The 17,723-nt window shown below is 47.9% G+C and overlaps 1 protein-coding gene across 4 annotated transcripts in view; it reads left to right on the top strand.

Moving 5' to 3' along the window:
• LOC143767927 (uncharacterized) overlaps window positions 1–17,723 on the top strand; it is a 118,739-nt gene that overhangs the window by 26,809 nt on the left and 74,207 nt on the right. For 3 of the 4 annotated variants that reach the window (XM_077256447.1, XM_077256448.1, XM_077256449.1), the window contains exon 1: window positions 10,716–10,769. The exons of the other annotated variant lie outside the window; for it this stretch is intronic. In XM_077256447.1, coding sequence (XP_077112562.1) covers window positions 10,743–10,769 — 27 coding nt within the window. In that variant the 5' untranslated portion in view covers window positions 10,716–10,742. Of the gene's footprint in view, window positions 1–10,715; window positions 10,770–17,723 lie in introns of those variants that run through there. 4 annotated transcript variants of the gene reach the window in all.

The following is a 17,723-nucleotide window of genomic DNA, read 5'->3' on the forward strand; positions in this document are numbered from 1 at the left end:
CAGGAAGCAGACGGCAAGGGACCTGACGGACACCGAAAGGCGAGTATGTACTGTTTGTTTTTTTTGGTAACCAGGGTAAACATCGGGTTACTAAGCGCGGCCCTGCGCTTAGTAACCCGATGTTTACCCTGGTTACCCGGGTGCTGCAGGGGGACTTCGGCATCGTTGAAGACAGTTTCAATGATGCCGAAGTCGTTCCCCTGATCGTTGGTCGCTGGAGAGAGCTGTCTGTGTGACAGCTCCCCAGCGACCGCACAACGACTTACCAACGATCACGGCCAGGTCGTATTGCTGGTCGTGATCGTTGGTAAATCGCTATGTGAGACGGGGCCTATAGGTCCTGGAATATTTGGACAGTGATGGAATCTTTGTGATTTCAGCTCTGCAGGACACTAATTTGGATTTATAATGAAGCAACTGAGATACAATTGAAGTGGAGACTTTCAGGTTTAATTAAAGAGGTTGAAAAAAAAATCCTGTGAAAAGTTTAGGAATTTTTCTACAAATTCTTATTTCAGGGGATCACAAGTAATTGGTCAAATTATCTTTACCATAAATAAAATGTTCATGTGTAATACTTTGTAGCGAATCGTACGTGGCCTGGCATCTGACTAAAATGGCTGAGTACTGAGCTCCCTCCCACCCAGAGCCAGGATAGCAACGTAGGCAGCGTATGGCTCATCCCTCTCATCTAACACCCTCCATGATGACCCGAGGTAGAAGAAAGCAGAAGAACCAAGGAAAGCTGGAGTTTTACTTCACAGAAGACTGGAGCAGCAAGGAGGGCACTGAGACTTCCATTAACAGCCGGATCTCCGCAGACCTCGTGTTGCCCCCTGTGACCCGGACACCTTCCGCGGAGTTGCGCTCTCCACCCCCAGTGAGTATGGGATCCCTGGGTCTCTCCCTGCAGCAAAATCACTCACCGGGTTCAAGATATAGTCCCCTGGCAGACATGAAGGATGATGTAGTCCCGTCGGGTAGGTGGAGGGATATTTCCTCTCCCACATTTAACCCAACTGCACACAGCCAGAGACTAGGGGAGGAGCTCCAAGTGTCAGCAGGGAAATCAGCCAGCTCGGCTACATCCAGTACTACACTTGCACTGGCACAGTTCACCACAGTTATACTGTGATCAATGACATTATACACAGGAGCTCTGTATATAGCATCAGTGTAAAGGTAATACAGTGATCACTGGTGATATTGTACACAGGACCACTGTATATAGTATAAAGTGTATAGTGTCAGTGTACAGGTAACACACTGACTCACCAGTGATGTCTCTAGGTGAAGTCCTTCATCTTTGCTTTTCATCTTCATCTGGGACAGACCACCATCACTTCTTCCAGCCAGGGTTCAACTCTGCGGGAAATAACACGGTTAGTTAGAGCACCGCTTGCAGAACACATTACTTAATTTTTCCCAACTTCTACACTACACCAGATGAAGAAAAAAAGGCGACAGTGTCACTCTGTACAGTAACAGGACCGCCTCCCGCATTTAAAACAGTATCCTCAAAAAATAAAATAAATACATCACTGCAATAATAATATTCCTTAATTAGCCCTTATGGTAATAATATCCCCCATCCTGGCCCCCTGTGTTTCATTCCTGGCTCCAGCCATATGTTCTCCTATCCTGGCCCCATATGTTCTCTCATCCTGCCCTCATGAGCATCCATTCTGCCCACATGTGATGTCCCATCCTGCTCCATCTGTCATATGATCCTGCCCCATCTGTACGGCGATCCTGCCCCATCTGTCCCGTGATCCTGCCCCATCTGTCCTATGATCCGCTCTCCATCCTGCCCTGTGTCTCCATACTTTCCCCTGTGTCTCCATTCTTCCCCCTGTGTCTCCAATCCTGCCCCCGTGTCTCCCATCCTGCCCCCGTGTCTCCCATCCTGCCCCCATGTCTCCCATCCTGCCCCCGTGTCTCCCATCCTGCCCCATATGTCTCCATCCTGCCCCATATGTCTCCATCCTGCCCCCATGTCTCCCATCCTGCCTCCTGTGTCTCCATCCTGCCCCATTTCTCCATCCTGCCCCGTGTATCCATACTTCCCCCTGTATCTTCATTCTTCCCGTGTCTCCATTCTTCCCCCGTATCTCACATCCTGCCCCATCTGTCTCCATCCTGCTTCCGTGTCTCCCATTCTGCCCCATATGTCTCCATTCTGCCCCATTTCTCCCATCCTGCCATCTGTGTCTCCATCCTGCCTCATGTATCCATTCTTCCCCCTGTGTCTCCATTCTTCCCCCTGTGTCTCCATTCTTCCCCCTGTGTCTCCATTCTTCCCCCTGTATCTCCAATCCTGCCCCCGTGTCTCCCATCCTGCCCCTGTGTCTCCCATCCTGGCCCCGTGTCTCCCATCCTGCCCCCGTGTCTCCCATCCTGCCCCATATGTCTCTATCCTGCCCCCATTCCTCCCATCCTGCCCTCTGTCTCCCATCCTGCCTCCTGTGTCTCCATCCTGCCCCGTGTATCCATACTTCCCCCAGTATCTTCATTCTTCCCCTGTGTCTCCATTCTTCCCCCTGTATCTCACATCCTGCCCCATCTGTCTCTATCCTGCTCCCGTGTCTCCCATTCTGCCCCATATGTCTCCATTCTGCCCCATTTCTCCCATCCTGCCATCTGTGTCTCCATCCTGCCTCATGTATCCATTCTTCCCCCTGTGTCTCCATTCTTCCCCCTGTGTCTCCATTCTTCCCCCTGTGTCTCCATTCTTCCCCCTGTGTCTCCATTCTTCCCCCTGTGTCTCCTTTCTTGCCCCCTGTCTCCATTCTTCCCCCTGTGTCTCCATTCTTCCCCCTGTGTCTCCATTCTTCCCCCTGTGTCTCCATTCTTCCCCCTGTGTCTCCATTCTTCCCCCTGTGTCTCCATTCTTCCCCGTGTCTCCATTCTTCCCCCTGCGTCTCCATTCTTCCCCCTGCGTCTCCATTCTTCCCCCTGCGTCTCCATTCTTCCCCCTGCGTCTCCATTCTTCCCCCTGCGTCTCCATTCTTGCCTCCTGTGTCTCCATTCTTGCCTCCTGTGTCTCCATACTTCCCCCTGTCTCCATTCTTCCCCCTGTCTCCATACTTCCCCCTGTCTCCATTCTTCCCCCTGTGTCTCCATTCTTCCCCCTGTGTCTCCATTCTTCCCCCTGTGTCTCCATTCTTCCCCCTGCGTCTCCATTCTTCCCCCTGCGTCTCCATTCTTGCCTCCTGTGTCTCCATTCTTGCCTCCTGTGTCTCCATTCTTGCCTCCTGTGTCTCCATACTTCCCCCTGTCTCCATTCTTCCCCCTGTCTCCATTCTTCCCCCTGTGTCTCCATTCTTCCCCCTGTGTCTCCATTCTTCCCCCTGCGTCTCCATTCTTCCCCCTGTGTCTCCATTCTTCCCCCTGTATCTCCATTCTTCCCCCTGCGTCTCCATTCTTCCCCCTGCGTCTCCATTCTTCCCCCTGTGTCTCTTGTCCTGCCCCATGTCGCTTTTAATAAAAAAAAATAAAGTTTCTCCTCACCTGGCCGCGCTCCTGCGGCGATGCTCCCTCGATGCAGTTCAAGCGTGCACTCGCTGGCGAAAGACAATGATGTCATACACTGGCGACGTGTGCGCTGACGTCAGCTGCCAGCCTCCGATTGGCTAGCGGCTTTTAATTATTGCCGTGCGGGCCCAGACGCAAGTTCAGTTATTGCACCGGCAAAAGCCTGTCACTGGGGCCAGATGAGCAGAAGAGACAGGGCCTGATGTGGGCCCCCTCTGCTCATCGGGCCCCATACGCTAGTCAGGGCAGTGATGCCCTATGGCGGCCCTGTTCACAAGATTTGGCCCCCAGAATTAAGACTCTATAGAAATAAAGGGAGAAAATGGGCGTCTGTGAGTTGAATTCAAAACGACAGTTGCTGCCCAAAAGGTCCTAAAAATTTAGAGGGACCGCGCCCAAAGAGTCGCTCTTAAAGGGGACAGCAACTATAGAGTCGCTAAGGTGGGGCAACCAGAAAAGTTGCTTTAACGTCTGTAATTATAGCAGCGGCTGTTGCAGGAGTAATTGGGGCCTCATTTATGAGAATTTCCTCACAGTAAGATCGTTCTAGTTACCTATAGCAACCAGAGTGCAGCTTTCAGCACTGAAGCTGCTGAGGTGAAGTGAAAGCTGAGCTCTGATTGGTTGCTATGCACAGCTAGAACAGTCTGACTGGGAGGCAGTCACACACTTTCTGCTTTATATATAGATTCACCTATTAGATCTCTAATCAGTGTGGCCTGAGTCATAGCACTAAAAACTGGTTTTTAAAATGCTGCCCCAAAAACGACCTTCTATTGGCCAAGTTAATCCAAAAGCTCAGAAAGTAAACCTTCTCAAACAGCTGAGACAAGTGTACAATGTGAGCCCTTGAAAAGAAATGGATGAGACAGGCTGAATCAAAGGCACCTGATACATCTGAGCAATGGGAATGTCAGGCAGGCTGACTTGAGTTTGGAAGTTAGGTCACATCTGAAAGTCATAATAAGCAAAATGGACGTAATATGAGAACATTGTTCAGCAAAAAAGGTTTAAAGGGAACCTGTCACCCCCCCCCCCCCCCCCCCCCGGCGCTTTTAACTAAGAGAGCCACCTTGTGCAGCACTAATGCTGCATTCTGCCAAGGTGGCTCTTTTAGCTTGGGTCCCTGCAAACGCTGCCGCAATCATTTTTATAATGTGCCCCTCATACCAGAAGTTTGTCAGGGGGGCATGTCTTTTCCCCCCCTGACACAAACGCCTCCCAGCCTTCACTCAGGGCCTCCGTGCACCTCCTCCATTTCCTTCCTGAACGTCCCCAGCGCCTGCGCTGTAAGTTTTTTTTTCGGACATGCGCAGTTTGCGCTGCCCTTTGACTCCCATCACATGATGGGAACTTACAGCGCAGGTGCCGGGGACATTCAGGAAGGGAATGGAGGAGGCGCACGGAGGCCCTGAGTGAAGGCTGGGAGGCGTTTGTGTCAGGAGGGGAAAAGACATGCCCCCCTGACAAACTTCAGGTATGAGGGGCGAACTAAAAGAGCCACCTTGGCAGAATGCAGCATGAGTGCAGAATTAATGGTATAGCTTCCCACCTCTGCTTGCTGTCCATGTCTCATCTGCCACTATACCATCTAGCAACTTATTTTAATGTGCCTGCGTAATATTTGGTATAATTCATTGGTTGTATTGTAGGATGTAATCACTGTTTGATGTATATCAATTACTGTGGCCACTCTAGATACAATCAGGTGAAGGTGTTATAGCATGTTGCCAGCCACAATGCCTTTGATCACTTAACCACCCCCTGGTGTGCTGGCCCCAGCTGCCAAATTATCCCCACCCTGGTCCCATAATCCATCTCTTCTGACCCATCACTGGACTCTAAATGTAGAACCATCCTTAGGGGGGCACGCTAGTGGGGGTGCACGCGTCACATAAGCAAAGCGTCACGGAAGATAAGCGTCGTGATACCGCAGTTATTCCATGGCAGTTAGTCAGGGCAGGAGTCAGGTAAACCACTCTCTCTTTTCCCTTCTCACCATGTGCTTTATTCCTATCCTCCTATGCTCCCTTGCAATCCACATTCACCGCCCAATCCCCCCTCCACCACGACTCATACACATCAGCTCCTCACTGCTTCCCTCTCCCATGTACAGCTCCCATGCACTTCTCACCTTCCTGAAAAACCTCAGCCCATCTTACCCAAACACACTGCACAAAAAAACTACAAACACTTCAAAAAACTACTTGCTTTTTATCTTGTTACTCCTACTGATTTCGGGGGACATATCCCCCAACCCCGGTCCCCCATCCCCCAACCTCAACTGCTACCCTATCTCATATCAAAACCATACTAACCTTATTAATATTACTTGCACTCCCTCACCTCTCCCTTTCAATTGTGCCCTTTGGAATCCACGGTCTGTATGTAACAAGCTCCCTTTCCTGCACAACTACTTTCTGAACAACTCTCTCAATCTGTTGGCCCTCACTGAAACCTGGATCCAAGACTCTGACACTGTCTCCCCTGCTGCCATTTCCCATGGTGGCTTACAATTCTCCCATTCCCCAAGACCCACTAACAGACCTGGTGGTGGAGTCGGCATACTCTTGTCCCCCCAATGCACGTTCCAGGTTATACCCCCAGTTGTTTCACTTTCATTCCCTTCTTTTGAGGTCCACACCATCAGGCTCTTCCGTCCCCTCTCCCTCAGAGTAGCGGTCATATACCGGCCCCCAGGCTCACCTACCCACTTCCTGGACGACTTCTCAGCCTGGCTGCCGCACTTCATGTCCTCAGAATTACCAACCCTTATCCTGGGAGACTTCAACATTCCCATTAACAGCCCCACGTCCACATCTGCATCCCAGCTTCTATCACTAACCACTTCTCTCGGCCTCTCACAGCTCTCAACCTCTGAAACACACAAAGACGGTAACACCCTGGACCTGGTCTTTGTCCGGCTCTGTTCAATTCCCCACCTCGATAACTCACCACTTCCCCTCTCTGACCACAACATTCTATCCTTCACACTCACAATTCCTCGCCCACCCCAGCACTCTCCTACCTACCACACATTCAGAAATCTACATGCTATTAATCCTCACACACTTTCAGACTCCTTACACTCATCACTGTCCCCAGTCTCCTCTTGTCCCTGTCCTGATCTGGCTGTACATTACTTCAATGACACTCTTAGAAGCACCCTAGACCAAGTAGCTCCCCTCACCTTCAGAACCTCCAAACACAGAGTGAAACAGCCCTGGCTCACATCGCAAACCCGATTCCTCCAGCGATGCTCCAGGTGTGCTGAACGCTTATGGAGGAAAACTCGCACCCCAGAAGACTTCTTGCACTTCAAATTTATGTTAAGGACCTATAACTCTGCCCTTCACCTTGCCAAACAGACCTACTTCACCACCCTGATCTCCTCACTATCCAACAACCCCAAGAAACTTTTTGACACATTTCACTCCCTCCTCAGGCCAAAAGCACAAGACCCTATCACAGACATTTGTGCTGATGACCTGGCCTCCCACTTTATAGAGAAAATAGATAACATCCGTCAGGAAATCCGCTCCCAGACACCAAGTGCAATGACTCCCATTCCTCCCTGCATCTCCCCTGGCTCACTCTCCACATTCGATCCCATCACAGAAGAAGAAGTCTCCAAGCTCCTCTCCTCTTCTCGTCCGACTACATGCACCACCGACCCCATTCCCTCACACCTCCTCCAGTCTCTCTCTCCAGTCGTCACAACTCACCTAACTGCAATCTTTAATCTCTCCCTCTCCTCTGGCATTTTCCCCTCCTCCTTCAAACACTCTATCATTACTCCATTACTAAAAAAACCCACCCTTGACCCATCATGCGCAAACAACTACAGACCGGTCTCCAATCTACCCTTCATCTCAAAACTCCTGGAGCGCCTAGTCTACTCCCGTCTTACCCGTTACCTCTCCACTCATTCCCTCCTAGACCCTTCACAGTCCGGGTTCCGCCCCCTACATTCAACAGAAACTGCACTCATCAAGGTGACCAATGACCTTCTGACAGCAAAATGTAACGGTGACCACTCTCTGCTCATTCTCCTCGATCTTTCTGCAGCTTTCGACACTGTTGACCACCCTCTCCTACTCTCTAGGCTCCAGTCACTAGGCATTAAGGACACTGCTCTCTCCTGGTTCTCTTCCTATCTTTCTGAACGCTCCTTCAGTGTTCTGTTCTCCGGCTCCACTTCATCTCCTCTTCCTCTCACTGTCGGGGTACCTCAGGGCTCAGTCCTTGGCCCCCTTCTCTTCTCCCTCTACACGGCCCCAATTGGACAGACCATCAGCAGATTTGGCTTTCAGTACCATCTTTATGCTGATGACACACAACTATACACGTCAGCCCCTGACCTTACCCCCGCTGTACTACAGAACGCCACTGACTGTCTGTCTGCAGTCTCTAACATCATGTCCGCTCTCTATCTGAAGCTCAACCTCTCCAAAACTGAACTTCTTCTGCTCCCGCCTTCTACTAACCTCCCTAAATCTGACATTTCCCTCTCTGTGGGTGGCACCATAATAACACCCCGGCAGCAGGCACGCTGTCTGGGTGTCATGTTTGACTCCGATCTCTCCTTCACCTCCCACATACAATCTCTTGCCCGCTCGTGCCGCTTACACCTAAAGAACATCTCTAGAATCCGCCCTTTTCTCACCATGGAGACAACAAAAACTCTCACTGTCGCCCTAATCCACTCCCGTCTGGACTACTGTAACTCTCTTTTAATTGGCCTCCCCCTCACGTGACTTTCCCCTCTCCAGTCTATCCTTAATGCAGCAGCCAGGGTCGTCCATCTGGCTAATCGTTACTCGGACGTGTCCGCTCTTCGCCAGTCATTACACTGGCTGCCCATTCATTACAGGATACAATTCAAAGTACTTGTTCTCACCCACAAAGCTCTCCACAGTGCGGCACCCCCTTACATCTCCTCCCTCATTTCTGTCTATCGGCCTAACCGACCTCTGCGCTCTGCAAACGACTTTCGACTAACCTCTGCACTAATCCGTACCTCCCACTCCCGACTCCAAGACTTCTCCCGTGCTGCGCCAATCCTCTGGAATGCTCTACCCCAAGATATTAGGACCATCCACAACTTGCATAGCTTTAGGCGCTCACTCAAAACTCATTTGTTCAGAGCGGCCTATCGCGTTCCCTAATCAGTCATTTTATGTTTGTGTGTGTGTGTGTAGCCCATTCACTATCTCACCTACCCCCCACCCCCTGAAGATGGCTGGACCATCATTGTAAATACACACCTGTACTTTGTATCTCCCCACCTCATTGTAGATTGTAAGCTCTCACGAGCAGGGTCGTCTTATTTTGCTTTATTGCTGTATTGTTAACATTGTTACCTATGACTGTTGTGTTTGAAACTGTTAAACTGTAAAGCGCTGCGGAATATGTTGGCGCTATATAAATAAAGATTATTATTATTATTATTATTATGAGTGGAGCACAAGGTGGCTCTTTTAGTTAAAAACGCCCGGGGGGGGGGGGGTGACAGGTTCCCTTTAAATCGCCTGGTGGGTGGTGGTCAAAAGGAAATGTCAGTTTGCCATCTTTAACTCTACCTCCCGAACCACTTTTCTCATACATGGCGGGAACAACTCATGAGTCTATGCATTTACTGCAAATTATTAGGAGATACAATTCATCTTTCCAGATGACATCCTTTGGTGAGACAGCTGGACTCCAGGAAGCAGGATTTATGCCGACTGTAGAAAATCAAGACTCAATATTTTTACAAATTTACTGTTTGGGAGATGAACAGATACAAGCTGATCCACACTGTGAAGTTATACCTGAGACAAAAAGATTTTGTTTTGAATTTGCAAAAATGTTTCCAGCAACACAATCAGTTAGTAAATCTTTATAAAACAGCCTTATAAAGAATGCCATGTGCGGAATATCAGGGTGTAATGAGAGCAGACAAGACTCCGGTTGGTGGCACAAAAGGAGATTTACTTCCCCCAGTGTTAATGAAGTAGCTATTGTAATGGTTGACGGGACTTTCTAAGCCGAGATATAATTATTCAGCGACGTAGAGAACATATTCAGCTTATTACAGAAACACATAGATCATATGATGCTCTGCAATATCCGATAATATTGTGGAATGGCCAAGATGGCGATCACTACAATCTAACGCAGACTGATCCCAACACTGCGAGGCCGACCAATAAACCAACCAATAAAATATATCAGCTATGGACTTCTACATCTACCAACAATGGAGGCAACTTTCTCATCAATGTGTAATAGATGTGTGTGCCAAGGTGGAGAGCGAGCGTCTTCTGTACATACAACTGAACAAACAAGAACTTACAGGGAGGCCATGCCAAAAGCATGGTCTGATGGAGGATGGTCCACACTGGGACCTGACATTGCAGGAGGCGTCCCTCACTCGCTTTCCTCCTCATCTTCCAAACCTGCTTCCTATAATAACTACAACCTGTGCACCTTCCAATCCCCGGCTCTGTGGGACAAATACACGGAATATCCTAGAGGAGATATTCATAGAGAGCACAGGAGAGGTAATCCGGCCTTAAAACAACATGAAGAGCAAACTCACCAAAACTTGTCAGATGACAAATGCACTCGCAGGGTGCAGCGGGCCCCTGATAATAAATGCTAAAGCAGCACAGGTGCAAGCTACTGATGAGCGCAACCACCCGGTCATTCTTCACATCGGCCTGGAGGACATTCCACACATACTTCGAGGTAAACTATCACATATTCTAATAGCTGCCAGGTTATTAGTCGCCTCAAGATGGAAAGACACTAATTCTCCCAATATTAGTGAATTAATTAATAAACTTAATGTCCACTGCCAATATGAACTCGCCTTGGCTCACTCCATGACTGCCAAAACCAAAAGACAAAATATTTGGCACCCTTGGTTACATAGTGGTCATTCCTCTATTGACCCGCACCACCTTGTTTGACCGTTTACTTGAGTGGGAATAAGTAAGAATAATTGACATGTCTGTTTTTGTAATATTCTTATTCTGCCATAGTTTGCCAGGACCCCTTGTCTATAACTGAACTGCTAGATAATGTCTTCTGAATGCCTATACTCCTTTCCTCCCCCCTATTCCCCCTACCGTACCTACACCTCCCCCCCTTGATCATGTGACCCCTGACTCCTCCCCTCCTGTGACCTCATCACAGGTCCTGTGCGCACAGAGCAGCCGTTTATGTGGAGTGCGGCTCTGCGGGTGGAGGTAAGCGCTGGAGATTCCCCATTACTGAGGAGGGACATTAACCCCTTCAGCACTGAGGCTCTTTTGGGGTCACTGTGTGGTGTGAACAGTGATGTGGAGCTTACTCTTTGCCACTTGTTTTTTTTTTGCCTTCCTCTTGATCACCATGTTAGGGCCTGTTAGGTTAGGCTATGGGTTGAACTGGATGGACCTAAAGTCTTCCTTCAACCTTAATAACTATGTGACTATGTTACATAGGCGTAGCTTGGGTTTTGGTTCAGGAAGGGCGAAGCTTCGGAGTGGCCCCTAACCAGGTAACCTTGATTACAACTCGGTGACGCACCCTAAGGCCGGGATCACACACACACACGCGAGATCCAGCCGAGTCTCGCATAGTAATCCCCGGCCCTACCGCCTGCACTCCGGAGCGGCTCCATGTATTGCTATGTGGCCGCACGCTCCGCTCCGGAGTACAGGCGGCAGGGCCGGGGATTACTATGCGAGACTCGGCCGTATCTCACATGTGTGTGATCCCGGCCTAATACTGGAGGAGAACCTCAGCAGATGAGCGCGCTGTTACTGAAGATAATCTCTATATAAAGACCAACATAGATATTACCGCCATATGGTCAGTGGTAGATACCAGCCCTACAGAACATATAACAGATCACAGCACAGTTACTGATAATGACTTACCGCTTATGTTCTTTTTGATGGAATCGTTCACTTTTCCCGTCTTTTCCATCTGGCCCAGACCGACATGACAACTTCTTCCAGCCAGGACTCGCCTGCAGAGAATACAACAAAGACATATTTCACTTCTCATATTCCAGCCCCATCACCATCTATTCCCAACCTGCACAAACTCCTCATCCTGCTGATACCCCAATACTGAGCCAATGCTGCCGTATGTGTCCCTATTACTGCCCCTGATACCCCAATACTGAGCCGCTGCTGCCGTATGTGTCCCTATTACTGCACCTGATACCCCAATACTGAGCCACTGCTGCCTTATGTGTCCCTATTACTGCACCTGATACCCCAATACTTAGCCGTTGCTGCCGTATGTGTCCCTATTACTGCCCCTGATACCCCAATACTGAGCCGCTGCTGCTGCCGTATGTGTCCCTATTACTGCACCTGATACCCCAATACTGAGCCGCTGCTGCCATATGTATCCCTATTACTGCCCCTGATACCCCAATACTGAGTCGCTGCTGCCATATGTGTCCCTATTACTGCCCCTGATATCCCAATACTGAGCCACTGCTGCCGTATATGTCCCTATTACTGCACCTGCTGTGTGGTTCTCTGTGCCTTTTAAATTCTAAATCACCCCTCTAGAATATAGTAATGCCAGGTGCAAGTGCCCTAGAAAACAGCACCCACATTTTTCCCCCTAGAAAGTAATATTCCCCTGCGTGCCCCTTTGACAGTCACAGTAACCTGAGTTCTCCTATAACAATAAGTGCCCACTTTACACTTTATAATGTCCTGAGACTCCCCCCTGTACAGCTCCCCTATGCACAGTATGATGCTCTCTAATACACAGTATAATGCCTCCTCACTGTATATATACTGACCCCTTAGTATCCCCCAAACGGTTTGATAGCTCCAACCGTGTATCTCCACACTGTATGATGGCCCCCTAGATAGCCTCCACATAGTATAATGCACCAGACAATCCTCAATATAGTCCTCAATATAGTATAATGCACTCCCCACAGGCAGACTCTATATAGTATAATACACTCCCTATAAGCAGACTCTATAGTATAATGCAGTTGATGGCCGTGTCTCTTATCGGCCAAACCTGGTGACAGGTTCCCCTTAATGTAATGCACCCCCATAGGCCGCCTCTATAATATATTGCAGCCCCAAATATAATGCACCCCCATAGGCAACTGTTGTGAATTCCGTTCTCGGGCTCCCTCCTGTGGTCATGAATGGTACCTTGGTGAGTTCTGTCCGTGGACTCCCTCTGGTGGCTTTGAGGGGAACTTCGGGTCTTTGAGCTGGGCTCCTCAGCTGCCCTCGTTTACTGCTATGCTGGCTTCCCTATTTAACTTTACCTAGATCGTTACCTAATGCCAGCTGTCAATGTATTCAGTATTAGTTCAGATCTCTCTGGGACTTCTCTGATGACCTGTCTACTCCAGCAAAAGCTAAGTCCATGCTAGTTCATTTGTTGCTCATTGCTTTTGGAAAATATTTCTCAGTATAAGATAAGTTCAGTCCAGCTTGCTTATATGCTATTTTCTTGCTAGCTGGAAGCTCTGGGGGTGCAGAGTTGCACCCTCACACCGTGAGTCGGTGTGAGGGTCTTTTTGCATACTCTGCGTGGTTTTTTGAAGTGTTTTTGTACTGACCGCACAGTTCCCTTGCTATCCTCTGACTATTTAGTATTAGCGGGCCTCCTTTGCTAAAACCTGTTTCATTCCTATGTTTGTATTTTCCTCTTAACTCACCGTCAATATTTGTGGGGGGCTGCCTTTTACTTTGGGGAATTTCTCTGAGGCAAGGTGAGGCTTTGTTTCTCTTTAGGCCGGCGTCACACTCGGCGTAAGACAATACGGTCCGTTTTTTACGGCCGTAATACGGCCGTAATACGGAGAAATGTTCCCAAAATATTGATCCGTAGTCAGGGTGTGTCAGCGTATTTTGCGCATGGCATCCTCCGTATGTAATCCGTATGGCATCCGTACTGCGAGATTTTCGCGCAGGCTTGCAAAACCGACATCTAATGGATTTATGTGCTCAAATGTTCGGGAAAACATATATACAGTATATATATATATATATATATATATATATATATATATATATATATATATATGTCATTGAGACACATATATATATATTCTGTATTTAGATTTAATTCAGCGCGATATCTGTGAACAGCCGGTAATTCAATTGCCGGCTTTTCATTTCTCCTGCACAAACCCGACATGATATGAGACATGGTTTACATACAGTAAACCATCTCATATCCCCTTTTTTTTCCATATTCCACACTACTAATGTTAGTAGTGTGTATGTGCAAAATTTCAGCGCTGTAGCTGCTGAAATAAAGGGTTAAATGGCGGAAAAAATTGGCGTGGGCTCCCGCGCAATTTTCTCCACCAGAATGGTAAAGCCAGTGACTGAGGGCAGATATTAATAGCCAGGAGAGGGTCCATGGTTATTGGCCCCCCCTGGCTAAAAACATCTGCCCCCAGCCACCCCAGAAAAGGCACATCTGGAAGATGCGCCTATTCTGGCACTTGGCCACTCTCTTCCCACTCCCTGTAGCGGTGGGATATGGGGTAATGAAGGGTTAATGCCACCTTGCTATTGGAAGGTGACATTAAGCCAGAATAATAATGGAGAGGCGTCAATTATGACACCTATCCATTATTAATCCAATTGTTGGAAAGGGTTAAAAAACACACACACACATGATTTAAAAGTAGTTTAATGAAATAAACACAGCGGTTGTTGTAATAATTTATTGTTCTCTCATTCCATCAGGACCGTCTCGTCCCACGAAGTAATCCATCTGAAGGGGTTAACTAATATTACAGGCACGAGCTGCAAAAAACCACTCGCTCGTACCTGTAATCCCCGGGTGCTGAAAGGAAAGCAGTGATCTGTACTTACATTGAGTCGCGGTGAGGCACCCTCTGGTGGATGTTCTCATGAACTGCAGCCTGGGAACTTTTTCCCACGCTCCAGGTCATATGAGGACATCCACCAGGGGGCGCATCACCGCGACTGAAGGAAATGTAGGTCAATGACCTACATTTCATTCATTCGCCGGGGATTACAGGCACGGAGCACAGCTGCATTTAGCAGGGCTCCTGCCTGTAATATTAGTTAACCCCTTCAGATGGATTACTTCGTGGGACGAGACGGTTCACCAGAAGGTATGTATCTTGTGCGTTTATTATTTTTCCAAGCGAGGGTGTTCCTGATGGATTGAGAGAACAATAAATTATTACAACAACCGCTGTGTTTATTTCATTAAACTACTTTTAAATCATGTGTGTGTGTGTGTGTGTTTTTTAACCCTTTCCAACAATTGGATTAATAATGGATAGGTGTCATAATTGACGCCTTTCCATTATTAATCTGGCTTAATGTCACCTTCCAATAGCAAGGTGGCATTAACCCTTCATTACCCCATATCCCACCGCTACAGGGAGTGGGAAGAGAGTGCCCACGCCAATTTTTTCCGCCATTTAACCCTTTATTTCAGCAGCTACAGCGCTGAAATTTTGCACATACACACTACTAACATTAGTAGTGTGGAATATGCAAAAAAAAAGGGGATATGAGATGGTTTACTGTATGTAAACCATGTCTCATATCCTGTCGGGTTTGTGCAGGAGAAATGAAAAGCCGGCAATTGAATTACCGACTTTTCACTAACAGCGCTGCGTATTTCTCGCAAGTCACACTGCTGGTCCGTGTGGAATCCGTATTTTTCTCGCCCCCATAGACTTTCATTGGCGATTTTTTTGCGCAATACGCTGACAAACGCAGCATGCTGCGATTTTGTACGGCCGTAGAAAGCCGTATAATACTGAACCGTAATATACGGCTAATAGGAGCAGCCCCATTGAGAATAATTGTGCCGTTTATTTTGCGAGTTTTACGGACGTAATTTCTGCGCTCTTACGTCCGTAAAACTCGCCAGTGTGACGCCGGCCTTAGGGGTAGTTAGCTCTCAGGCTGTGAAGAGACATCTAGGGAGAGTTAGGAACGTTCCACGGCTATCTCTAGTGTGTGTGATAGGATCAGGGTTGCGGTCAGTAAAGTTCCCACTTCCCCAGAGCTTGTCCTATATTTCAGGTTTACCCATCAGGTCATTCTGGGTGCTCCTAACCACCAGGTCCATAACAGGCAACCTCTATACCATTTTGCAGCCTCTAATATAATTCACCCCCATAGGCAGCCTCTATAGCATAATGCACCCCCTAATATAATGCACCCCCATTGGCAGCCTCTATAGCATAATGCAGCCCCTAATGCACTCCCATTGGCGGCCTCTATAGCATAATTCAGCCCCTAATATATAGCACCCCATAGGCAACCTCTATAGCATAATTCATCCCCTAATATAACGCACCCCATAGGCAGCCTCTATAGCATAATGCAGCCCTTAATATAATACACCCGCATAGGCAGCCTCTATAGTACAAGGCAGCCCTTAATATAGTGCATCCCGATAAGCAGCCTCTATAGCATTATACAGCCCCTAATATAATGCACCCCCATAGGAAGCCTTTATCTATATCATAATTCTGCCCCTAATATAATGCAGCCCCCATAGGCAGCCTCTATAGCATAATTCAGCCCCTAATATAATGCACCCCTATATGCAGCCTCTATAGTATAATTCAGCCCCTAATATAATGCACCCCCATAGGCAGCCTCTATAGTATAATTCAGCCCCTAATATAATGCACCCCCATAGGCAGCCTCTATTGTTGTGAATTTGCTTTTTACTCCCTCTAGTGGTTACTAGTTTTTTGACTCTGGTTTTTCTGTCATTCCTTTTATCCGCACCTGGGTCGTTAGTTAGGGGTGTTGCTATATAAGCTCCCTGGACCTTCAGTTCAATGCCTGGCAACGTAGTTATCAGAGCTAGTCTGCTGTGCTCTTGTCTACTGATCCTGGTTCCAGTTATATCAGCTAAGTCTGCCTTTTGCTTTTTGCTATTTGTTTTGGTTTTGTATTTTTGTCCAGCTTGTTCCAAATCTATATCCTGACCTTTGCTGGAAGCTCTAGGGGGGCTGGTGTTCTCCCCCCGGACCGTTAGACGGTTCTGGGGTTCTTGAATTTCCAGTGTGGATTTTGATAGGGTTTTTGTTGACCATATAAGTTACCTTTCTTTATTCTGCTATCAGTGAGCGGGCCTCTCTGTGCTAAACCTGGTTCATTTCTGTGTTTGTCATTTCCTCTTACCTCACCGTCATTATTTGTGGGGGGCTTCTATCCAGCTTTGGGGTCCCCTTCTCTGGAGGCAAGAAAGGTCTTTGTTTTCCTCTACTAGGGGTAGCTAGATTCTCCGGCTGGCGCGTGTCATCTAGAATCAACGTAGGAATGATCCCCGGCTACTTCTAGTGTTGGCGTTAGGAGTAGATATATGGTCAACCCAGTTACCACTGCCCTATGAGCTGGATTTTTGTATTCTGCAGACTTCCACGTTCCTCTGAGACCCTCGCCATTGGGGTCATAACAGTTTGCCAGGCCAGTATTAAATGTTTAATGCATTGCAGAAGAGGGATTATAAGAAAGAAGATTCTGAGGTTTTTTTTTTTTTTTTTTTTTTTCTTCTTCCCCTTTACCTCAGAGTGGCTATGCTTGCTGCAGACATGAATGTCCAGACCTTGATTACAAGTGTGGACCAGCTGGCTACTCGTGTGCAGGGCATACAAGACTATGTTATCAGAAATCCTAGGTCAGAACCTAAAATACCGATTCCTGAACTGTTTTCCGGAGACAGGTTTAAGTTTAGGAATTTCGTGAATAATTGTAAATTGTTTTTGTCCCTGAGACCCTGTTCATCTGGAGATTCTGCTCAGCAAGTAAAAATTGTTATTTCGTTCTTACGGGGCGACCCTCAGGATTGGGCTTTTTCGCTGGCGCCAGGAGATCCGGCATTGGCTGATCTTGATGCGTTTTTTCTGGCGCTCGGTTTACTTTATGAGGAACCCAATCTTGAGATTCAGGCAGAAAAGGCCTTGCTGGCTATGTCTCAGGGGCAGGACGAGGCTGAAGTGTATTGCCAAAAATTTCGGAAATGGTCCGTGCTGACACATTGGAACGAGTGTGCACTGGCCGCTAATTTTAGAAATGGCCTTTCTGAAGCCATTAAGAATGTTATGGTGGGTTTTCCCATTCCCACAGGTCTGAATGATACTATGGCACTGGCTATTCAAATTGACCGGCGGTTGCGGGAGCGCAAAACCGCAAATTCCCTCATGGTGT

Source organism: Ranitomeya variabilis, chromosome 4 (assembly GCF_051348905.1).
Source record: "Ranitomeya variabilis isolate aRanVar5 chromosome 4, aRanVar5.hap1, whole genome shotgun sequence".
Taxonomy (NCBI): Eukaryota; Metazoa; Chordata; class Amphibia; order Anura; family Dendrobatidae; genus Ranitomeya; species Ranitomeya variabilis.